General features: G+C 56.9%; 1 protein-coding gene across 1 annotated transcript; it reads right to left on the bottom strand.

The window, feature by feature from the left end:
- Positions 1-1225: 1225 nt before the first annotated feature.
- LOC119103356 (leishmanolysin-like peptidase) lies at positions 1226-23198 on the bottom strand. The gene is given in 14 exon segments (XM_037226871.1): positions 1226-1367; positions 1763-1895; positions 2209-2359; positions 2752-2918; positions 3173-3298; positions 4277-4425; positions 4427-4465; positions 4878-4979; positions 5867-5990; positions 9173-9373; positions 10764-10942; positions 15283-15401; positions 20138-20220; positions 23148-23198. Coding segments are annotated over 13 exon segments (1647 nt in total). The 5' UTR covers positions 20157-20220; positions 23148-23198; the 3' UTR covers positions 1226-1229.
- Positions 23199-25337: the final 2139 nt, after the last annotated feature.

The following is a 25337-nucleotide window of genomic DNA, read 5'->3' as shown; positions in this document are numbered from 1 at the left end:
CTAACCTGTTTTGCGATTTTGTTTAGGATGGGGTGCGGCGTCAGCAGTGGCGACTGGCACCCTGGCGTGGCATGGCTTATGTCGCCGACCTGGCGCGCCAGCGCGCGATGGTAATTACCACGGTTGGGTGGTGATGGTCAATAGGATGGGACGTCAGGCGAGCCATCTGAGGTGTCTTAGAAATTTACCAGAACGCTTACGGGAGTTGCCGGTGACCTCGGGTTGATATAGAACGGAGTTTAAGTAACAGCAAACAACACTAACTCCCAGCGGTCACAAACACGCGTGCGTTCGGGTAAACATCGCTTCGCTTTATTACACACCATCGTATATATATACACACCGATAACGGCAAACACGCACTAGTGGCGGCGGCCGTGGACAGCACGCGCGCGGGCCGACGCTGCAGCGCCGGGGCGCCGTGTGCGTCGCGCCGCGCCGCGCCGCTGAGAAACTGGAAGCCCGTGCGGCGAGCGCCGGTGGCGCCGCGCGGCGGCGGCCGGCGCAAGCTGCGGCCGGCCGCGCTCATCGCCGGGAGGTGGCGGCCGGCCTAGAGTATCACAGGATCGGAACGCGCTGGGACGGTAAGGGTTGCGAGACTGGTGCCAGGGGCGGCCGCCTACTGCGCCCAAGGCATGTGCTTGTACTGTGGCCAGTGCGGCTGAGGAGTGCGGCGCCGGCGGCCGTGACGCCCGGGGAGCGCAGCGGCGGACCGCTGAGGCGGTGAGGACCGGCCGGCGCCGCAGCTTCACGTCAGGCGCCCCGGGCACCCGGTCAGTGAAGCTGGCTGGCGCCGACACGAGGCGGACAGAGCGAGGTATCCGGAGGCACTAATCAAGTCGCCGGTGTTGTGTCATGCCGTATCGTGCTATCGGACATGCCAACTCGTTTCATCTCCCCACGTTACGTAGAACGCCACATTTCGAGCACGACTGAACGCTTCGAGCCCGCGGAGACACCGTGCCCATGAGCTGCTCCATGGCGCCCGCTGTTCACCCGCCCCCCGCTGGTCACCTCGCCAGGTCCGTCGTGCTCATTCCTCTCGCCTATCAACATATCAACACCAACAGCGCGCCATGACTAGACTGCTGCCGCCTGGCTCGCTTTGATTGAGCGCTGAGTGCGGACACCATCGCTAGATGTCACTGGGACGCCGCGCCGCGCCGTGCCGGCGCTGCTGCTAGATGTCAGTGCCGCGCCGCGCTATGTGCCGGCAGCGCCGCTAGGTGTCAGTGCCATACCAGCGCCAGCGCCCAGGCGGCCAGCACGGCGGCCGAGGTTTGCGGCTCGGCGCCGGCGCACATCAGGCTGTCGGCGTAGTACCGCACCGTCTTCGGCACCGGCTGGTCCGGCTTGCACCGCATCGTCTGGGGAGGCGCCGCAGCGTGAGCTGGGCTCGCCAGACGGCTGACGGGCCGCGGGCGAGCGAGCGGACGACCGACCGGCGATGATAACCGACTGTGGGTCAAGCTGGGTCTCGAGCGGGGCACAAACCACTGTAGTCATACAGGCAAGAAGGGATAACTGATCGTGAGTCGTGGTAACAGCACGGACACCAGGCATCCTGCGTCGTGCGCACGTGGTTTTTTAACTGCGCGACGCTAGCAGAAATTAATACCGCCAACTTATAAATCATGGCAAACACGAATACTCCAGACAGCGACAGGGACCAGACGACGAGGCTTAAGGCCACCCCGGCCACATCCACCACATCAGGGCGCTCCAAACTGAGCGTTACACGGCGGCTGGGCGCCGGTCGTACCGGGCAGATGTCTGAACACTTGGGGCAGCGAATAGCGCCCACGTGCAGCCAAGAGTTGGCCATCAGGCTGATGTTGAGCTCCTGGCCGGCATGGAAGCACGTGTACGTGTGGTTGGTGACCGTCACGTGCACCCTGCCGGAGAGCGGGCGGTCAATTGTTGCGCGATAACCGCAGGCACATACGACCAGAGCTTGATGGAGAGTCACCACTTACAATGCACAAGCGCGGGTACGATCCATCTCGGAGAAGAAACAAGGCATTTGCAAACCTAACGCGCGCCGTTTCTCCCGTCCGTTTTGCACGAATCTGGCAGTCAAGCGCCCCGTCTTCAGTGTCAGCCGGTCACCATCGGCCTGTCTCTCCCGATACCCCAGTGGCAGCCGCGGCTCCGGCGGCTGCGCCCCCCTGGCGGCCGCCGTCTCTCCGCCGCCGCCCCGACACTCACCTGCCGGCCACGCAGGCGTGCTGGTAACAGCCGGAGCCCCAGTGCTGCCACTGGCGCACCTTCTGGCACGTGCGCTCCTCCCACAACCGGGTGTGCTCGAAACACTTGCTGTTGGCCGCGTACCGCTCCAGCGCGAAGTTGCGGTCCTCGTCTGGAGGTGAGGTCAGGCCAGGTCAGGTCACCTAATCACAGATCGGGCCGCACGCGCCGAGATGGCACCGTCGCTGCAGCATTCGCGGCGTAGTCACAGCGATGGCACAGACGACGGTGATCAACTGCACGGTGGATGGCACTGAACACGAGTCCACCGACAGCGTCATGAATAGCTTCGCAACGTGCGTCACGCAGGGCCTGCTTTATTTATGCCTTCAACACAGCGATCACATAGACGTTCTTGACTTTTTGCGGGATCAAACTATCGACCGCGTTATCGCCGATTCAATCGCGAGTGATGTGAAGAAGCGCACTGCGGAAGCTGAGGAGGCGATAAGCTGAAGACGTGGGACTAAACATCGCGGTCGGATGTCGTTCTCGGCGCCTTACATGGGTTGTTCTCGGGGAAGGAGCAGTGTGAGCCGCGCACGATCACGTTGTTGGACTTCCAGGTGAACTCCTGGATGTAGGGACAGTAGTCGGCCAGTATCACCGAGCCGCCGTAGTAGCCCGTCCGGGCAGACGGCACTTGCGGCACGCGGTCGAAGTTCTGGTACCTGAAACCGTCACGAGATGACAGGTGGAAAAAGGGAAAACCTCGAATGTTTACTTGTGGCGAAGTACCAGATAACATCTCCACAATACGCGTATCAGAGCCGCAACGACCACAGACGAATATGCAACAAGCGCGACAAGCGTGAATACACAACTACTTAATGCAAGACACCCGACGTGTGACGCGTCACCGACTCCTGAAACAGCCAGGAGTCGGGCTGGCCGGCCGCGCGCACCCTGGAGCCGCCGGCCTCACCTCATGGGCAGCCGGTCCGGGTACTCCACCAGGTTGCAGAGCGCCACTGACATGCGATCTTCGGTACACTCCGTCTCCAGCGGGTCGCGCTTCACCTTATTGCAGAACGGGTGCAGGGACTGGTTCCTGGCGGTCAGAGCGGGCACGTACAGCGGGGCAGCTCGCCGACCGCGACGGACGGGTGCGGCGGGGCGGCTCGCCGACCATGGCGGGCAGGCTGCTGTGGTGGCCGTCAAAGCTCACGTTTCGTTATGTCGGCTGGCGAGCGGGATTACTTTCGCTGCTCTTCTCTGAACGCGACAACGTGGTCAAACCGGCGGGCTGCCGCCGTTCGAGATAGTGGACATGGGGTTGCAGACTTTGTTCGGCTGAGCTGAATCATGAACTGGCTTACGAGCCAATCGCCTTCGTGTGAGCTGTGAGCTGAGTTGGCTCGTTAGCTGCCTCTTTGAGCCGTTCGCGTGTCTCGGCGTTTCGAATGGGATGACTTTATGAAGCGCGGCACATCAAAGCGTCAAAGCAGCAGCGATGCTTGATGTGAGTTTTTGCCCATGTTTTGGGCGTGACTCTTGGTGCTGTCAACAACCTCGCGGACAGATGGCGCCGAAGGTTTTCAAACGTATGCTAATTTTACCGCCAGCATGTGCGCAACGGCTTTTTATGAGGTGCAAATGTGGTAATGCGCTTGCCAGCCCCTCCCCCAAGTCATTACCGCAGCCTACACCAGTGGAGCGGAAACCGGGCACCCAACACGCCAACAACATGACCACCAGTTGAGGAGCCGCCTGCACTAGAACATCAACCATCGCACTGGTGGTGTTACTGTTAGACACAAACTGGCGGATAAAAGCGCACGCAGTAAACAATACATAAGTCAATGCACTGCTAACCATGAGAGCAAACAGACTGCAAGAATAAGTCGGAGATAATCGCCATTCTCCACCTGGCAGCATCAGCCCCGGCCCATGGCGTCGCGGGACCGCTCTGAACGGTACCCAGCATGCGCACCTCCCAGAAGCGCCTTTAAACGCCGTCGCAGCGCGGCCGCCCGACGGCGGCGGCGGCGTCCAAAAGCGCCACCCGCAGCGGAGCCGGCCGACCCACCTGGCGGCGCGCATGTCCATCCAGTGTTTGCAGCTGTTCATGGCGAACTGGCAGCCGAGCCGACGTCCCCAGGACAGCGGCTGCGCCAGCTCGTAGTTGGGCTGGTACCAGCCGGTGTCCTCCATGAGGGCCAGCGTGAGGCGCGAGTACAACCGGGTTCTGCGTGTGCGTGCCCGTCATGGCCTCGTTCTGTGGGCAGGCCGGCCACGCGTCGGAGTCGCACTGCCGTCCGGGCGGCCACCCAGGCTGGTGGGGTCGGTGGGCCTCCGCTGGCGCGACGGAAATGGTACCCGACTGGGCAGGAACATAAACAAACAGGGAGACAACTACGTAAACCCGAGGCTACGTGAGGCAAACGACTGCCGCTCTATTTCATGTCTGTTAATTCGAGCGAGCTATTATGCGACACGAAAGCGTTCCAAGTCAAAAAGGAAGCGTTAACGAGTTATGAGGACGCCTTAGCGTCCAACACTGCCAGCCGAGAGACGTTTTACATGTCGAGTTGGGATTCACCGCGGTGAGGTGCATAACTTAGGATTCCATTTTATCGGCAGAACGGCGGGCCATGAGTTCATTCGCGGCGATGAGGTGGTGCGCATACCTCGAAGAGCCGCTTCTCCCAGTGTGTGAGCGCCGTGCCCTCCTCGCCCTGGTCCTCCAGCTCGGCACCCTCCAGCTCTGGACAGTTGAAGTGGCGCCGCACCTGAGGACAGCCGGTGCACACTGCCAGACACCGGTGCCCACGGCCAACCCTCGCACTCCCACCGCCGTCACTGGTGCTGTCCGTCGCCACTGGTGCACTGTTCACCCAGCTCCCGGTGGTGCACCCACAGCCGTCACATGCAGCCACCACGGGTACTACCAGCCACCTCTGCTACACCTTAATCCCCTCTGGTACTCCCGCAGTCGCCGACCGTACATCCGGTCCCCACTGGTACACCTCGAGTCACCACAGGCACCTCAAGTCATAAACGGCACGAGAGAATGGCACGCGGGTCACCTAGCAGTAACATGCGCTGTCATCATCATCTGTTTCGCTTAACCTTCACTTGACACGCCTGTTCTGGCCGTGCGCCGAGTCAGCACACAATAAGCGATGCGTGTGCCAGGATGCTTCTTTCGTCATGCACTGCCGTCACACAAACAGGCTCGCCCATGTGGCTCTGTAGTCCTCCTCGCACACCACCGTGCACCTGTCTTTCTTAATACGATGGAAGGTCTGACTCAACTTGCAAGGATGATAAAAAATATCAGAATGCAAAGTAAACAAAACACGTTTCTAAGACAGGAGCTGAGCCAAGACAGGCCCGTTTCAGATCGGCGTGCATCTCCTCGAGGGACGTCAGCTCAGAGCGGAACAAACCAGCAACGACAGGCGATCGTCCGCAGACGGTACAAAATTTCCCTTCCTCTTTGCAAATTTCAGCTGAGCCCGATCATACGGCGGTGAATCGAGCCGTGCCAGAAGGCTGCCGCGTTCCCCCAGGCTGCCTCGCTCACCGGTGAGCGGCCGACACGAGCGGGGCTGCCTCTCTCACCGGTGAGCGGCCGACACGAGCGCCTCACGCCTCACGCCGGCGGGTCACGCACCTCCTCCACGACGCGCGGCGTGACCACCATCTGGATGGTGCGCGTGACGTTGCCCTCCGAGGTCACCCACTCGGTCCGCTTGAAGGTCTTGATGATGCGCTCGGACCACTGGCGCGCCTGCAGCCTGCCGGGGCGACGCACGCTGGCGTCAGGTGGGACGGCGCCCTACCAGCGGGATGGCGGACTGCCGGCAGGAGGCTGTTCGTACCCATTAAGTGGTGGTGGGGAGGATGCAGAGCGCCGAACGTCCACTGCGAGTTCACGTGTCACGCTTACAGTGGAAAAGGCCTCGTTGCGTCATTCCTGATTTTGGGCGCGGTTTGTCGGGGTTAGTCGGCGCGCGGGCCGCGTTCGTGTGAGGTGGACATCCCGCCTCAAGAGGCCTGGACAGATCATGGTATGCGCCGTATGCTACACCAACAGTCCCGCGGCTTAAAAGTTCCGGAAAATTTGAATGACACTATTTTGGGGTCTTGAAAAGGTCTCTTAAACAGCACAACTAAATTTAGCATTGTTATACGGACACATTCGGCGTGACACTAAAGTTCCTCGACGTCAGTCACCGATTTAAGAAGCTTGCACATCAGCAAGTTTCAACACAGATGGTTAACCGGCATGCCCCAAGTCGTCGGTTCTATTCAATCTCGATCCTGGATGCTGGTCCCGCAAACCGTTTACAGCATAAAGCAGCGCGTAAAAACACCCGCACATCAACAGAAGACAACAGCGATGTGCCGCCGCGCGGCGCGTGCTGAACCAGCAGGTCCGTTACCGCGCTACAGACCACAGCGTTACCGAGCTGCGGGCCACGGGGGAGCCAAACAGACCACCTTGGCGGCCAGCTCACCTTTCACCGCGGCCGAGGGATTTGAGGATTTGGCGGATCTGGTCAGGATTGAGCTGGCGGGAGCTGCGGCGGAGGCGGCGGGTCACAGACTGCCATGCGACCAGCATCCTGTCACGCGGATGGCAGACACGCGGATGACGGCCCGACACTGCGGTCCGGGCTCCGCACCCGGCAAACCCGGTCAGCGGCAGCGAGGCCGGGCGGGGGCGGCGGCGGCGGCGGCTGACCGCGGCCGGCCACTCTCCCAGGTGCGCCTGGGAGGCGGCGGTGCGCCCTCACGCCGCCCTCGCCGCTGAGCGCCGGAGCCCGCCCATACAGATCGGATTTGCAGGAGCGGCGCACGACTGCACCATTGCTGGCCGCGTGCCCGGCGCCGAGCAGGCACCGACCAATGGAGGATAATCGTGAGTTAACGTGCATGCAGAGCTGCCTTGCCCATGATCTGCCATTTCGGCGCTCAGCTTCCCGCAGCTTAGCCTTAAAAAGCCGCGTATTAGAGACGGGGTGCTCTGGAACAAAGGACTGCAATCCGGGAGAGCGTGGAAATATGTGCCGGGAAAACGTTGGTTGGCGATACCTCGTTGCCTGTTGCAGATCTAAAAGACTTCACAGAATGGGTAAGCCCGTGAGCACTCTATGGGATAGGTGACGGGTTGGAACTTGTATTTCAGACTCTAGAGAATTAGTACATGCTCTGATAGGGGTGTCGAAAAATGTAGACCAGGCGAGGCTTGACGTAAATAAATTAGTGAGCAGCGCTTCTCTGTGGCAGATGTCATTTCATTATAAGTGTAAGGTGATACAATTTGGGTAGCTGCGGCAGTGAGGGCATTAGCTATAAAATGGGAGGTTGAAAGTTGGAACGGATCAAGGGCGAAATGGACTTAAGGGTTATAATTTCCAGGGATTTAATGGCTGAAAAGCAGTGTGGGGCTGCTAGGAACAAGGCACTTCGGATGCTGGGACTTATTAACAGGAATGTCAATTACAAGGGTACGAAAGTTGTCAAAAAGTTGTACTTAGCTTATGTCGGACCACACTTAAGAGTTTTGTGTACAGGCTTGATTCCCCTGCTTCCAAAAATATGTAGACAGGCTGGAGAGAGTACAACGAAAGGCAACTAGGATGATCAATGAGGTTGGCAGGTTATAATATAAGGATAGGCTTAACGCCTTGGATTTGTATTCACTGAAATATCGTAGACTTAAAGAGGGTCTGATTGAGGTACTCAAGATTTTGAAAGCGGGTAGACAAGGTAAATCTACAAGGAGCACTAGAAATTAGGCCGAAACTTAGAGGAAACCAGTTTCAATTTGCAAAACGTAGGAGTAGAACTATGAGGAGGCAGATGCCACTTAGTCCAAGAGTAGTGAATCACTGGAATAAACTGCCAAACGAAGCTGTAGGAAGTCCCTGCCTAGCAGCATTTAAAAATCGTTTGGACAAGTTTTAAACGTCTACGGATCTCGTCTCTACTCAAATTCAGGCAGGTCAGGTGGTAAGATTAGTTCAAGGATAGGGTGAGGAGCCTAGGGTGGGACCAAATCGATGGTCCACAGTGGCTTTTTGTGGCTTGATGTCTCAATGACTTGGCACAGACTCAGGAAAAATTATGGGTGTGGATACGAGCATTGGGTGGACATCCTGCAGGTAAATCGGGTAGATTTACTAGATACTGAGCAATGTTACTGCTTGTGGTTCTTGAATTCATAATTAGCGGTATTTACACCACTTTTAAATCGTGGACGCAGAAATGTAGGCATGGATATCAGGTTTAAGCAATTTCTAAGTTCAAGTTTAAGCGAACGCAACCTCCGCGCGGTTCGAAAGTGCTGCACCTTGGTAAGTGGCCAAAGACCACCAGCCCCGACATTGACGGCACGGCAGATGGCGATCCGCGCAACCCACCCACGCCCCGGCCCACGGTGACGATCGCGTGATCCACCCACACCCCGGCCCACGGCGACCGATGGCCATCGCACGACCCACTCATGCCCCAGCCCACGGCGACAAGATGGCGATCGCATGATCCACCCACACCCCGGCCCACGGCGACAGATGGCCATCGCACGACCCACTCATGCCCCAGCCCACGGCGACAGATGGCGATCGCATGATCCACCCACGCCCCCGCCCACGGCGACAGAAGGCCATCGCACGACCCACTCATGCCCAGCCCACGGCCAGATGGCGATCGCATGATCACCCACCCCGCCCCACGGCGACAGATGGCGATCGCATGATCCACCCACGCCCCCCCCACGGCGACAGAAGGCCATCGCACGACCCCTCATGCCCCAGCCCACGGCGACAGATGGCGATCGCATGATCCACCCACGCCCCCCGCCCACGGCGACAGAAGGCGATCGCGCACCCACCCACGCCCCCGCCCCACGGCGCAACCGGATACATCTCCCCAGCTGGGCGGCGAAGCGCGGCCGGGCGAGACGTCCACTCACCCGGGGTTGAGCTGCGGCTTGCCCGTCTCGCCGCGCAGAGTCAGAGGGTCGCCGTTCTTGTCGCGGAAGAACGCGTACAAGCTGACCGAGAAGCCGAGCGCGTGCAGGATCTCGTGCTTCACCGTCGAGATGAGCGTCTGCAGCTCCTGCTGCTTGGTGGAGATGCTGCTCGGGCAGAGGTTGGCGTGGCCGGCGATCGGCCTGCGGGCGGTACAGCCGGCGGGCGGGCGTGAGAGAGGCGAGTTCACGGTCGAGAGCAGCCCGCCCAGCACGGTCCACACGACCGCGGCCGGTGATCGCGGCCCGCTGCCGGCCGGCCAGCGCTCGGTACGTGAACACGTGAGCGTGCCGTGAACCATGCCCGGCGCCGTGGCGATAACTTTGAGACATCCCAGTCATCGTGATGAGGTAAAGCACACTCGGCAAGGCACCGACATGTGCAACGGTGAGCGGGCACGTAAACGCCATCTGCATGCCAGCCAACCTGTTTGCTTCCTGCACGTTCAGGCAAACAACACCCCGATAGCTCCGTCTGTGCTCTATGAATTACAGTTCTAGGGAATGAGATCGGTGCAATCGGCATTTCCACCACAGCTACGGATATTTCCGCACCATTGTGTTCGCGAGAGAAACGCGCCTGGTCCCGTGCTCAGTTCAAGGAAACTAGCCGAAGCCGTCAACCACGCTCAAGGCACCAATGTAATTCAAATGAATATCCACCTACCAGCTGTCTGGGACGCTATTCCGGCTGTCTTAATCTCGCGTCTCAAGGCCCCCCAGCACCAGTCTACATCCCCCGCAGACAAGTTTATTTCGGGCCCGCCAGCGTCCCCACTTTGTCCAGCCGCTCAGGAAGGAATGGTCTGTTTCTGAGCCGACAGTGCAGCCTTCAGCGCGATCGTGGGTCGTCGCTCCGAGCCGTTTTTGTTCGTCCCACTTGGCCGGTGTTCGAAGGATCCCCATACCCTCGTGGCTTTAACGTTCCGTGTTGTATGCGTTTGTAACTTGTTTTACATGTTTGTAACCTCATCTCCCGCTGAGATGACGCTCGATGATGATTACCCGACAGACGGAACTGACCTTTACCTTTGCCGCGACGCGTGTGAGCACCGCCCGGGCCAGCTGCCGAGCGGGTCCAGCGTCGACCCCGCGCCGACTGACCTGTCGAGCGGGCCCAGTGTCGACTCCGCGGCCGACAACCTGTCGAGCGGGCCCAGTGTCCACCCCGCGCCGACTGACCTGTCGAGCGGGCCCAGTGTCCACCCCGCGCCGACTGACCTGTCGAGCGGGCCCAGTGTCCACCCCGCGCCGACTGACCTGTCGAGCGGGCCCAGTGTCACCCCCGCGCCGACTGACCTGTCGAGCGGGCCCAGTGTCCACCCGCGCCGACTGGACCTGTCGAGCGGGCCCAGTGTCCACCCCGCCCGCAGACTGACCTGTCAAGCAGGTCGTGTCCATCCCGCGCCGACTGACCTGTCGAGCGGGTCCAGTGTCGACTCCGCGGCCGACAACCTGTCGAGCGGGTCCAGTGTCGACCCCGCGCCGACTGACCTGTCGAGCGGGTCCAGTGTCGACCCCGCGGCCGACTGACCTGTCCAGCGCGGCCTCCTGCTGACAGTGGGCGGCGTAGGCGACGGTCATGCCGCGGTGGCAGCGGTCCGTCTCCAGGGCTGAGATGTAGAACACGAAGTCGGCGCCGGTGAGCCCCTCGCCGCTCGGCTCCTCCGCCACCCGGCAGTTCTGGCCAAACGCGTTACAGACGCGGCACGCCTGCGGCACCGGGAGTAGAGCGGGGTCAGGGGCGGAGAGGGTACGCCACGGGGGGCAGAGCGGGGTCAGGGGCGGAGAGGGTACGGCACCGCGAGAAGAACGGGATCAGGGGAGGAGAGGGTACGGCGCCGGTGGTAGCGCGGGGTTAGGGGACATCGGGGTAGTACGATGTCAGGGGAGGGAAGAATACGGCAACGGGATAGTGCGAGGTCAGGGGAGGGAAGAATACCGCAACGGGGCAGCGCGAGATGAGAAGAAAGGGTACAGTATAAGAGGTAGAGTGGGGTCAGGGGAAGGAAGGGTGCGGCGTAGGAGGCAGCGAGGGGGTCAGTATGGGGTTCGCACGGGACAGGGGTCAATGTCAGGCCAAGGGAGTACGTTACAAGGTCAGCCGTGAGGTCACGATAGAGATCTGGTGCTGGGGTACGGCGGGGGAACGCACGGTACAGGGGTCACCAGGGGGACCAGATGACACGAAGGGCAGTACCCCACATTAATCATGAAATGGGAGCATTTCGCCTGCCGTGGGCATTCTGTACCAGGGCATCACTGATGATCGTTGCGCCCCGACTTTCGATGATGAATTGACATACACACACGCGCACGCACGCGCACACGCACACGCACACGCACACGCATACGCATACGCACACCCACCCACACCCACACACCCACCCACACCCACACCCACACCCACACCCACACCCACACCCACACCCACACCCACCCCCACACACCACCCCCCACACACTCCACATATATATATATATATATATATATATATATATATATATATATATATATATATATCCCATCCCTCACCGTTGTCGGGCGAATGCATGGAGCTTCGCCCCTGAGTGTATTTCTTGTGCGATTCCTTACTGAACTCAGCGAGGGTGTGCTGCGTTGGGGCTGCGCTGCGGACGCCAAGGATGAACGGCGCAAAGAGGATCAAAACGCTGACACAAGCCTTTATGCTGCGTTGGTGAGGAAGGCGAGCGTGATGAATGCTGTTTAGGCTAATTGCAACCAACGTTATCAGGAGTGGTTTGGAAACCAAGGCGATTAACGAGCTGGCTGCATGTCTCCCAACGTGTGATGCCGCGGCGCAGAGCTAGCTGCTCGGGTTGGCTAAATCGTAGGCGGACCAGCGGTGACGTCTGTTTTTTTCCACACATGGCCAAAGTGGATCAACTGATGGAGGCCGACGATAATCGTAGTGATGAATTTTCCCTCGATTTGGCTTGACCGGACTGTGCCATATGTATCACAGGGCACACCGCGACGCCTCTACCAAAACCCTCACCCATACAGCTGTCAGAAAGCACACGAGCCATCGCCTGAATCTTGACCCCATTGACACGCGTCGATAACCCAGCGTTGCCCTCTCCTCATTATTCACACACCACACGAACAACGGGGCCAGCCGGCCGGCCGGCAGGGACGTCTGCGCCGATCCGGGTCGAGCGGCGCGCTGCCGCGATCGCCGCCCCAGTCGACTGCGATAGCGCACGAGGTCCGGCGCGGCGCGCCGACCACCGCCGCCGCCCGCCGTCCGACCGCCGCACGCGCCGGCACAAAAACGCGGGGGAGGGGAGGCGCCCCAGCCGGGCAGACTCGTCCGTCGCACCCACTGCGAGCGGCGAAACCGACACCGACCCCCGCCACGCGCGGAGGACGGAGACGAGCGCCGCTCAGAGATCCCGTGAAGCCGACCGCTGGCGGTGTTTGGCCTTTGCACATCCGACAGCTTTCCGATGATGCCGACCGCTACACGATGTTTGGTCTGTACAACACCCGCCGCCAGCTTCTTGGTGAAGCTGACCGCTGCACGGTGTTAAGTCTGCGCACACCCGCCAGCTTCCTGGTGAAGCCGCGAAGCAGGTTGGGCGCTTAGCAGTGACAAAGCGTGTTTCGATTCATTTAGTTCAGCGTAATCTCCAATCACCGCAAGCAGTAGCATAGTGAACGCTGTGGCTGCCGGATAAGACGGAAAAATACCGTTCACCACGCCGGAAGCCTAATCCCTTCGACGAATGAGCCAGCGAGCGAACTCACAGTGGTACCAGGCTCAAAGCGCAGAGGAGCGCCGGCAGCGGTCGCTGTACATGCCTGCAGAGAAGACAGGCGCTCCGGACGAGGGTACATTCCGTCTGTCGGACATGCACCTACACCGGCCGCCAATCCCAGTATGGGCTCCAAGCGGGAGAAGACAGCCGCACAGCTCAGGGCACAGCGCAGTCATAGAACAGTTGAGACTTATTGAGACTTCTTGTGATAAATCATGCTTGCATTCTAAACCAATTCACTGATCTGAGAACGTGATAAGACAGTAGTGAAAACCTTATTTCTCGGAGAAAAACCAGGAGATGGAGATATAATTGGGATGATATTTCGGCAACATGCCTTTACCGAAACAAATAACAGAAAGATCTGAGAACATGCCTAAGTCTCCGAAACGTGGCTAGCTTGAAACAAGCCTGTGATAATTACATGACAGTTATCTTAGGTGCCACAAGCAGGCACTGAAACAAAATGTCCCATCCGCGACTGTCACCCCAGGGGACTAACAAGGTCACGCTACAAAGCTGCGATCCTCTCAGCACGATTCGAGTATTAGCGACGGGAGTATGCATGTCCTCGGTCCAGTGGTTTCCCTAAGCTCGCGTGGAAGCCGCGATAGTCCACCGCTGGAGCGGCTTTCCCAGTCAGCCGTCTTAAGCAGATCAGAAACGACGCAGCGCTGTTCCGCGCGTTTCCCGAGAACCGTTCCAGCCGGTCGCTGCACCTGCAACTACGGAGGGTCATGGCCGTTTGCATGCGCTCAATCGAAGCCTGATAGGAACACGAACTTCCAATTAAGTGGATAAGGGTTTTGCCCGAAACCAAATCGGCGGTCGGACACCGTGGTTTAAAGCTGAAGACAAATCCGATGTTCGTTGCCTTCCTCGGCTGAGCGTGTGGGGAAGGCAAGCCGTCTCAATTTACAATAACGGTTCCAATTACGGGGACTCGTTCCAGGTACCCGACCAGGGGATCAGCCACCCGATTCTGGGTCCTGTGGGCATCCCACCGTTCAGGACGACCACATCTTCAGTACATCTGGTGCCGGGAGGCGACACCACCCAGAGGCCCTGATGCAGCAGAGCGGCCAGACACCACCCAGAGGCCCTGATGCAGCAGAGCGGCCAGACACCACCCGGAGGCCCTGATGCAGCAGAGCGGCCTGACACAACCCGGAGGCCCTGATGCAGCAGAGCGGCCTGACACCACCCAGAGGCCCTGATGCAGCAGAACGGCCTGACAGCACCCAGAGGTCCTGATGCAGCAGAGCGGCCTGATATCGCCCAGTAGACGTTACAGTGCCCGGTGTGCCGGCACCGCCCAGTGAAGGTCTCGCGGCAGCTGTCTCTGCAGTATCACTGACGTTTTATGCCGACCAAGACAGCGCCCCCCCCCCCCCCCCCCCCCCAGCGCACTGACTCGGCGGCACCATCACACGGCCTCTCTGCCGCTGCTGTCCGCAGCAGCACCCACCCGGGGTGTCTCGCCCGGTGCCGGCGCGGCATGCGGTGCTCGCCTCCGGCACGGTGGCGCGGCGGCCGCACTACAGCGCAGGAGAGCTGCCCTGCGCGGGCCGCCGCCGCTCGTCAGACAACGCGCCGTTCAGCTGCACCGCGGCGGCGCTGCAGCTCGGCTTCATTGAGCGGTGTCACAGCGCCGGCCGTGCCGTGCCGCCGCCCCCGCACGGGCAACATCCTGATCACGACCGGGCCGCGGCGCGGCGAGGAGCTGCACTGGGGAAGGAGGGGGACCCCGAGTACGCGCTGAACACTCACGCCTCTGGGAACGTACTAGTGCTTACCTGCGGCGTGGATCATTCAGTATGAGAGGCATGCATCGGGGGAAGTGGGCAGAACACTCGCCCATGGGGAACCCCCACCCCAGCCCCCGCCCCCGCCTGTCATGCCGAGCACGTTAGCCGGACGTCACGTCCGCGGTAGAAGCCGGTGTGCGCAGCGTGGGTGTTGCAACAGACCAGCGGTAGCGACGGGGAACGGCGCAACGTGCCCGACACGCCACAAAGCCGCGCACATCGCAGGAGTCATTGTTCCGGTTCATTTGAGCAGCGCCCCCGCCGGGCAGCAGCGTTCAGGGGTTCACGGGATCAAAGCTTTGTGGCGGTAAAAAGATGCATTACGGTGAACGGGCACGAAGTCCAACCAATGTTTAGGAGAACAAAAAGACAACGACTGCCTGCACAAGTGAAACGCGTCGGCGTCGCAGTGGCTAGTTCCGTGCCAGGAGCAGCGGCGCCTTCCACAGTGTCGGCAGCTCACCTGCAGGTGGTCTTTGGGAACTTCCACCTCCCCGCACATGGTCTGCTCTTCGCACGCGTTCTTGCAGTATGGCAGCGGGTTCGCCTTTCTTGTAAAACACTTGATTATCGCGGCATTTCCTGGAGCAGACGGACAGTGTAAGGTGTGTTGCTCCGCCTGCCCTTAATGATGCATGCTGCTCGGCTCCGCCCCGGGGCGCAGCCAGGATTTTCCTAAGGGAGGGACCGGCGCCCGGTGAGTACGGATCACGCGAACTTTTCACTTTCTTTCGAAAACCGTACCTGGTAAGACATGAATAATCCGAGCCTGCGGAGAGGCCCGCCCCTCTCCCGGGTCTCTTCACTGGCTGCGGCTCTTGCGCCGCCACGAGTGGATCTTCAGTTGCGCCCCTAGCCCCCGCTACAGTCAGTGGGTCTGAGTCGCACAGTTCCGCCACAGCGAACGCACCAGGTGCAGCCAATTTCAGCCACCGGCCAGTCGCTGCACCAGTGCGTACAGTGCTGAGCGGGCGTGTGGTACGCGGCGCCGAAACCAGGACGCTGTCCGGACAGCCGTTTGTCATACGTCACTCATGAACGGGGGGGCCAGGAGCGCCCGTGGCAATCTGCCGCGGCGCATAACGCCTTACTGTAACGCTCAAATTAGGAACTGGATGCTGCAAAGCCGCGGCAATCCCTGCTGATAAATATGAGAGCTACTAAACAAACGACACAAGAAAAAACGCAAGGAGATTAGTATTTTCCAGGTTAGTGATGGGAGCTTTGACGCACAAATGTGCCTTGAAAGGAGAGATAATGGAGGCAGTTGGTGCCAAGCATGACAACTGACAAGGCCACTGGCACCGGTAGACACGCCAATCTGATGATACAAAACTAGGCTGGGATAACGGACGTTAGTATTCAGGACAAATCAGGGCATTTCAGGGGAAATCTGGTCTGGGTACGCGCATACCGGCACGTCTGCCAACGAAAGACTGAGAACCTTGTTGTCCAACCGTCAACAGCGGTGTCCGCGTGGTCAGTCGAGGTGAGATCATAGTTGGGCTGCGCACAATGCTACAATTCAAGTGTCTGTGTGTCATCGGGGCTTTGCGACGCACTCAGCTGCTGGGGCTATATGACGTCAATTGCCTCTCATCCTGGCAGGAAGGTCGGGCACCGCGGGGAATCGAACCCCGTGCCTCCAGTTCCCCAGACGCGCAGTGGTTAACGCAGACGCGTTAACCACTACCCTACCGGCGCCTATGCTACAAGTCGACCTGGATGTCATGCACACATGCGCATGTGCACACAATCACACACAACACTCACAACTTGACACATTACACTTGCTTTTCTTGTTTTGCCTTGTTTTTACGTGGGGAGGGGGGGGGGGGCGGGTCTAGTATTTTGGTTCTTTGTGTCTGCCGGCCGCTGTTTTCTTTGAATGTAGTTTGCGTGTCAGCTCCCAACCGGCGGCGGGAGCTGCGGCCGTCCAAAGCCAGGGGTGTCTCGGTCCGTGGGCCGACCACCTAACACAGGCACGCCCCGCTGCCGAGGTGGACGGCCCCGCCGGTCACGCCAAACACCGCGGTCAGGCGGCATATCCTTCGGTGACATGACATAACACGATATGGGTGAGTTTATATACATTAAACATAAATAATACACACCAAACACACACACACACACGCACGAACGGCACGCAAGCACGCACGCACGCACGCAGCACGGCACGCACGCAAGCACGCACGCACGCACGCACGCACGCAACACCACACCACACACACACACAAATATATATATATATATATATATATTATATATATATATTAATATATATATATATTTGTGACATGTATGTATGTATGTATGCTATGATGTATGTGTGTAATTTATGTATGAGTATGTAGGTATGTATGTATGATGTATGTATGTATGTATGTATGTATGTTATGTATGTGTGCATAATGGATGGTCGGAAACATGTCATTAAGTATCGGCCCTCTAGCCTAAATGATGGGGCAAGCCCCCGCTAGCCCTAAAACCGGTGCAATGCTGTGTTTTTACGCCACACGCGTGGAAAAGGTATGGGCGGTACACTGTTGTACACGGCGCCGCCCCTAGTGTGACATTCGTCTTGACCTTCTCCTGGTCGCCCGTGACCCCAAGACTGGGTAGTTGGTTTGGTTGCGAAAAAAACGGTCACAGCCGAAGTGATCATTTATATTCTGCCCTTCCCTTTCTTCCAAGCCGTCAATATGTCTCTCGGGTATCAGTCCCCTCCCTCTCCTTACTCTCCTCCCCTTCCCTCTTCTCACAGCACGCATGTAATAGTGAGCCTGACAAACGCACGCGCTGATGATATTGATCAGGCGACACAATGTTGGTAGACGGCCAGGCCCGAGCGTGCTGCCGTCATCAGCACTCAGTCACGGACACGACGATACGCTGATGGCGGCTTCAGATCACGACATAGCGGACTCGCTAACCCTGAGCTGCGCGGCACGACGGAGCTGCCACGAGGTATGCACCTCCTCTGGTGGCAGACGCGCCGACAGACCAGCGGAAATGCAGCTCGACAGAGCTGGGGGGAATCGTAGGCCAAAACAGGGCAAATGAATACAAATTCTTTGGTGGAGATTCCGAATCGCTTGATGGTGGTCCGACTCGGCATGTCACTCTCGCGAGCACATTTCCTAGACGCAAACGTCAGCTTACAGTCTTCTAGGGATCATCGCAAAAATATCAGCACACTCCAAACGGAACGTGGCACTGACAGCCACATCATGCTCGAAAACATTTCTACTTGGTCGTGTCCGTTCACAGCGTGCCAAAGCATTAGGCTTCGCGAGATCCTTACTAGGAAAAACCAAATGCCGCCACTTCAGCGGGACAAAAATCAAAAAAAGCTTTTTAATTGGCACTCAAAGCCTATCAAGAAGCATTTTTAATAGGCTTTGAACATCTCTGTCAGCTTAATCGGCCAATCAGTGCTTCTTACGGCCGCTCTCCCCTATCTCGCGCCACATTTCATGAGTACACTTTGTGTGGCTTTTCGATGAAGTATAGCAGTTGTTAAGTTTCAGCTTGCCGTAACTTATGCGATTTAGCCACATACCGTGAAAATTTTAGTCCAATGATCAAACAGCAGCCGGACAAGGTTTGTGCCATGCCAAACCCTCTATTTGCCGTGCCTATGCGCGCCGCGACGTTTCAACCTGCCCTTGGAACGAGTTGGCGAAGATCCCCCTGCAGCCCAGACCACGACATGCACACTGGATTATGTTTCCAGAGGCTGGCAACTTTCCGCAAGAATTATGCTACGGGGTCGCGGCATCCACCACACTTTTTTTAGAAAATGCAAGAGCGGACACACATTTAGGACGCCCATCAGACATATCACTGAGCACTAGCAGGTGGTCAGGAATATAAGGTGATGTAAGACTTCAGTGCTTTTTATTATTTTCTGCAGCGACGTTCGCCACCCCCGCTTTCTCCGCAACATCAGATAGTGGAGCTGAAGGAAATCATGACAAGAGCCCTACAGCAACCTCGCCTCAGTCATATGCAGTGGTGTAGCCGAGGGGGAATTCTTGGGGCCGCGGCTCCCATCCCCTGGAGGTGGCGGGGCATGTACTTGTTGTCAGTTCAAGACGCCTGTAGAGCTTCTTAAACGTCGAAGTACGGGCCCGATGCATCAAAATCGAATTCCAAGCAGAAAAAAGGTCCCCCAAATCCCAAACAGCGCCCTAAGCAACGAGACGAATCCCACTGGGCTGAACGAACCCCCCATGACTGAATTTATACCCTCCTAGGTGCACCCAGACTACACCACTGGTCACATGTGGTTCAATTCTGACTATCCCATTGATCATATATGGTTTAATACTAACTGCACCACTATTCACATCTGGTTCAATCCTAACCGCACCACTGGTCATGTGTGGTTCAATCCTGATACACCACTAGCCATATGTGGTTCACAAAAGAACGTGACTACGTCACGAGCCGCGCGACGCGTTAAGCACCACCTGCGATACGACCGAACCTCGGAAGAAGGGCGTAATATGGCCTCTCAACTCATGGTCAGGGGACACGGAAACGGAGCTGAAACCCCGTTACCACCACACGGCGATAAGAATGGAGAGTGCGTCCCTGCACAAATGTCATAGCATTTCAGTGTCTCCCCGCTTGCAAATGATCGTCATCGGCTGATGGCAGTGATTTAGCATCGCGAAGAAGACGACTTCGCGACGCAAGCTCACGAAATCATGCCTTCTACTTTATCCTGGGCTAAACTGTAAAACACTTAATACAATAGCAAATAGTCTCCCGCTTGCAAATGATCGTCATCTCGGCTGATGGCAGTGATTTAGCATCGCAGAAACGACTCGCGACGCAAAGCTCACGAAATCATGCCTTCTACTTTATCCTGGGCTAAAACTGTAAAACACTTAATACAATAGCAAATCTCTTGACAACGTGCCTGCAAGAATGCGTTTTTAAAAATCCGCTTACAACGATGAAGAGCATACAAGGTTGGGCTTCTGAAACGCTGACGTGGCCTTGCCTGCACGAGCGTTCGCAGCGTTACTGGGACTCACGGAGTGGCCGGTCCGGGCTTCCGCTGCTGTCATGGATCTTGGAAAGCTGCGCCCACGCTAACGAAGCTAATTTGACATGATGAAATGAAACAAGGCGAGGAACAATTAAAACAAGGGTCCAGCACACGAAATACTTTGTTGTCCAAGCGGCAGCCCCTGCTGATTTGAAACTGATAACGCCGTCCCATCGCGTCAGGAGCAGCGATGGACGGCGTTATCCTGCTGGCGCTGACACCGGCCGCCGGCTGGCGCGCGGCGCGTACGACCCACCTGTTGAGGCGGATGACATCCTGCACGCGGCGCACCCTCAGCGCCTTCTCCCAGTACTGCACCGCCTGGGGCAGCACGGTGTTCTGTGGAGGTGACAGGCGGGGGTCAGGCTCCCACAGCCAGGGCGGCACCGCGGAGCGCGCGCGCTGGCGGAGAGCTCGTGACCCCGCAGATCGGCGCCACCCGGTCGCGCCGGGGTCGACGATACGCACACGACACTGACGGAGGTCGGCTTCAGTTCGCGCGAAGAGGTGCGGAACTCTGTCAAAATCCGGCACTGTTGCCGTACAGGTACCAGTCTTTAAGGAGCTGAGCATCAGCCTGCAATGCACTCAACATTGCATTGCAAAATGCCCGACACTGGCATCGTGCCGCCAGTCAGCACCCCCCCCCCCCTTCCCCCCCCGTCGTAGTATCGTCAGAAACAGTGCGGCGCGGAACCGGCTGACATACCATGGTCCTGAAACACTGCACCTCCAAAGCGGGAAAGACGAAGTAAGACATCTCTTGCGTCTTTGTGCGAACAAAGAACAGTAAACGTGAATTGATGAAGCATCATCGCGTAGATTATACCTTAACATAATCCGATGGCACCAGATAACTACAACAAGCAAATGGCATTGCTCAAAGCGTAAAAAGCCTAACGTATATAATGAAATAGCAGGCAGACGTCAACTGATGAAGCGTTCACTAGACTGAAGTTTCACCCATTGAAAGGAAATGGTATATATATATATATATATATATATATATATATATATATATATAATAAATAATAAATGGTATATGTCCTCTCTCTCTCTCTCTCTGTCTCTGTCTCTTCTCTCTCTCCTCTGTCTCTGTCTCTGTCTCTGTCTCTGTCTCTGTCTCTGTTCTTCTCTGTCTCTGTCTCTGTCTCTGTCTCTGTCTCTGTCTGTCTCTGTCTCTGTCTCTGTCTCTGTCTCTGTCTCTGTCTCTGTCTCTGTCTCTGTCTCTGTCTCTGTCTCTGTCTCTGTCTCTGTCTCTGTCTCTGTCTCTGTCTCTGTCTCTGTCTCTGTCTCTGTCTCTGTCTCGTCTCTGTCTCTGTCTCTGTCTCTGTCTCTTGTCTCTGTCTCTGTCTGTCTCTGTCTCTGTCTCTGTCTCTGTCTCTGTCTCTGTCTCTGTCTCTGTCTCTGTCTCTGTCTCTGTCTCTGTCTCTGTCTCTGTCTCTGTCTCTGTCCTGTCTCTGTCTCTGTCTCTGTCTCTCTGGCTCTGTCTCTGTCTCTTCTGTCTCTGTCTCTGTCTCTGTCTCTGTCTCTGTCTCTGTCTCTGTCTCTGTCTCTGTCTCTGTCTCTGTCTCTGTCTCTGTCTCTGTCTCTGTCTCTGTCTCTGTCTCTGTCTCTGTCTCTGTCTCTGCTCTGTCTCTGTCTCTGTCTCTGTCTCTCTCTGTCTCTGTCTGTCTCTGTCTCTGTCTCTTCTGTCTCTCTCTCTGTCTCTGTCTCTGTCTCTCTCTCTCTCTCTCTCTCTCTCTCTCTCTCTCTCTCTCTCTCTCTCTCTCTCTCTCTCTCTCTCTCTCTCTCTCTGAAGGGGGTGTATATTAATATAAATTGTGCATATATTTACTAAGTATATATATATATATATATATATATATATATATATATATGCATATATATATATATATGTATATATATATATACATATATCACACTGGGTGCATACTGTTCTCAATAAACCCGCCTACAGGCCTGCGCAGCTTCATGGCCAAATATGCTTTCGGTTCAGGCCACGGAGTGCTGAACTGAAGAACACTCAGCAAAGGCGATATCGGCCGTGGCATCGGCATTAATCATGCTTCCCACTTGATTAATGGATTACTTCTGAGCCTTTTGTGTCTGATGGTGTTGGCTCGCTTAGTTAATTGTTCAAGGTACATTCAGCTTAGTCATGCCACCGGTTTCACGTTTTTATCCGCCCTGGTTGCCGATTTCCGAGACCAAGCCTTAAAAACGCGTCAATACGGGCGAATCTGCGGTTAGTGTTTGAGACCGCGCGACCGGCTGCACCCGTCGGCCCGCACCCCTCCCCACCTGACTGTCCGTGCTGCTTCCGTTACCACGTGACAACGTCGCAGCTCTATGGCACGAATCAGCGAGATCTGCACGCTTCTTGTGATACACGGTCTCGGTCCGTTTGGGAAGCTTTCATCGCGATCAAGGGATTGTGTGTTCCTACATGCTAATGACATGAGGAAAGCAGCAATGTGCTCAAATTCCAATGTTGCAGCATAGCCAGACCATTTGAGCAGCCTTTCTGCGAATGCTTAAGAAATTTAAGCGGTGCCACTTTAAAATGATTACGCTAGTGAAAACTGCATGAAGCTACGAGCATTGGTTGTGGCGACATCAGTTTCCACGGAGCGTGAAGGCGGAGCCGGGCGAGGCCGCCTCAGCTGAACATTGTCTCGGAGTTTAATGACAATCGTATTGGGCTTTTGTGCCGGTGGCTATGCAAATCACACATGTGGGAAATGCCTGAAATTTCTGACTTTTCGGCATTTGGGCTTATAAACTGAAAATAACGAGTTCATCCGGCTGGTAGCATCCCGCCGGGGGAGCTCACCTATGCTAAAACGTAGATATCCCGACAGACGCATGCAATTCACGTGCCAGGGAGCTCCAAATCCCGGAAGGACATAGCGCATTAGGTGGTATTCTTGGCAGTGAACAAATTACAGGACGCGCTTCAGTTACCACTGTGATCTGCCGGGTGATAAGGGCTCGATACTCCTCGCCGCTAAAAGGACTCCTGCAGCGGACCACTGCACTTGACCTGAACTGAAGTCAATAAAGTGGGTTGCTGCATGGTCGGAGAGGACATTAGCAGAGGAGAGCATGACAGGGCTGGATACAACTGGTGGGCCCAGCCGTTCGCAGCCCGTAAGGCAAAACAGGAAGCTTAGTATTGCTGGTAAAAAACACGCCACTAAATAATACGCAGAACAGAAGCGGACGTTGCAATCTTCACTGTACTCAATTCGTTTGCTACTTACATTGATGAGATCGAACTTCTCCTTGCTTAACCTGCAAAACAGAACAAAGTTATACAACTTCCATCATGGGGGACATATGCAGAGCATATGAACTCTCCAAAAGTCAGCGCGTGGGAGAGCGTGGACAATACACACAACCATCATACGAACCCGACAGCAACCATTCAGTGATGAAACAAGTACTACCACAAACACTCAAAACCAAGGGTTTGTCTTCTCGCGCGAGGCATGCATCAGACAGTGGGCCTGCCGTTAGCCATAAGACGGATGCCGAGGAGGGCTAGGAATTTATTAAATGACGTAGGCATGTACAAATGTGTGCGTGATTTCAGTTACGCAAGTACAGGCCTACACATCTATAATTTAGAACGGAGGAAAAGGGCACGGAAATGAAGGCATGGGAAGAAAAAATGTCCTTAAGGTGGAAATTTTGTGAGAATATGCACGAGAGCGCTGGCTCCAGAGCTCCCTTGAATTTCCCGGCTGCCGAGACCAAATTGGGTGCATCGTTCTGCACAGTTTTTCGAGCCGAAAATCTGTCCACAGACCGCTCTGCCAACCAGTGGAGACCGCCACAACCGGGTATTGCATATCCCATCTTTTTATCACAGTCCACGCAAGCGCGTGAAGAATGCCAAGGCTGTTCCAGATCGTCGGACTGATGTGCGCGCGCTGATAACCGCGAGACCGAAAATGATCGATTTGATATTCACAGAGGTAATACTTTGATGAGGAAAACCAGCCGGTCTGTTCGGTAACGCACCACAACACCAGCATGCTGGAGGAGAAAACGGACTTTTCGTAAATGCGCACCACTTCTCTGAACTCCGTCAAGCGTCCCTGGCCCCATTTGACCACGTCCGCAAGCATTACCGCGCCACGCTGAGTTCTTGAAAACAATCCCACCAGCTGTCGGTTCCCACCAGATTTCACCTGCGCACTCCTTGAACACACCGTTATGAAAGCCGGACCTAACCGGTGTCTGATATTTCCAATACTGTCGCATGTGTAGTGCCTGGTCAGGTCTGCGCTCTCTGACGTCGCCGGGGTTGATCAGCGGACGAAAATAGCGAAGTTTTCGTGTAGCTTTGCCTATCAGTGGTGGAAATAAAGCGCTGAGAACGCTGTTCCGGCGCCCACCAGCGCCAAAGCGCGATTGTTGACGGTGCGATGATAAGCGGTGACTATCAGCGTCCCCTCCCCCCCCCCCACACACACCGACACAAATGCATAGCAGTTCGGACATAACTACTCGTTCAGATCACGACGCGATGAGTCATCAGATCTCCATCCCCTCCACCAAGCCAGGCGTCACGGTTTGACGGGCCCGCCGGTCATGCTCCGACCAAGGACAGCCTGGCGACGTGGGGCGGAGAGGGGTCGTGACGAGGCGGCGGGGCAACGACCACAAGTCGACATACAAAGCGAATGTGGTTTCACTCGTGGGTCGGATTTCGCCCCCTCAACTGTTCCCATAACTGGTGGCTTCGTTTTCCCCAACCATCGCTTAATGACAGCCTACCAGTATGTGAATGTGATGACGGCGCACATCGGCACGCCCAGCTGTTTCGGAGACCGGCGATCGAGAGGCTTCCCTGGAAGGCGCAGCGATATATCTTGTTTTGAGCTCTGCACCGCGCGATACATCTCAGCTCGTTACGTTCGCCAACCTCTCGAGACGAGTGGCCGGGTGACAGGTGAAACCCAGCGGACACAAACGCCCAGAGACGGTGCCTCTGCATCGGAAGCCGACCTGTTCCCGCGGGTCGCTCTCTCCCTCCCAGCCCCCAACACGCACACCTCCCGCCCCCCTCTCTCTCCCCTCTCTCTCTTTCTCTCTCCCTCTGCCTCTATCTCTGCCTCTATCTCTGCTCTCTCTCTCCGCCTCTCTCTCTCTCTCCTTGCTCTCTCTCTCTCTCCCTCTGCCTCTCTCTCCCTCTGCCTCTGCCTCTGCCTCTGCCTCTGCCTCTGCTCTGCCTGCCTCTGCCTCTGCCTCTGCCTTTGCCTCCGCCTTTGTCCCTGCCTCTCCCCCCCCCCCTCCCCGTTTCCTCATATGCACCCGGCGATCCGTTCTTTCAGCTCACCACAAGCACTTCTCGCAAGCCCACATGCGTTAGGTCTGGATTCCGAGGCGCATTTCGGCGCGCCGACCAATAATTGGTGCCGAGGCCTTTCTGCAGGGGCTTCACT

This window comes from Pollicipes pollicipes, unplaced genomic scaffold (genome assembly GCF_011947565.3).
Source record: "Pollicipes pollicipes isolate AB1234 unplaced genomic scaffold, Ppol_2.1 Scaffold_5724;HRSCAF=6776_pilon_pilon_pilon, whole genome shotgun sequence".
Classification (NCBI taxonomy): domain Eukaryota; kingdom Metazoa; phylum Arthropoda; class Thecostraca; order Pollicipedomorpha; family Pollicipedidae; genus Pollicipes; species Pollicipes pollicipes.
This window is presented reverse-complemented; position numbering and strand designations above follow the sequence as displayed.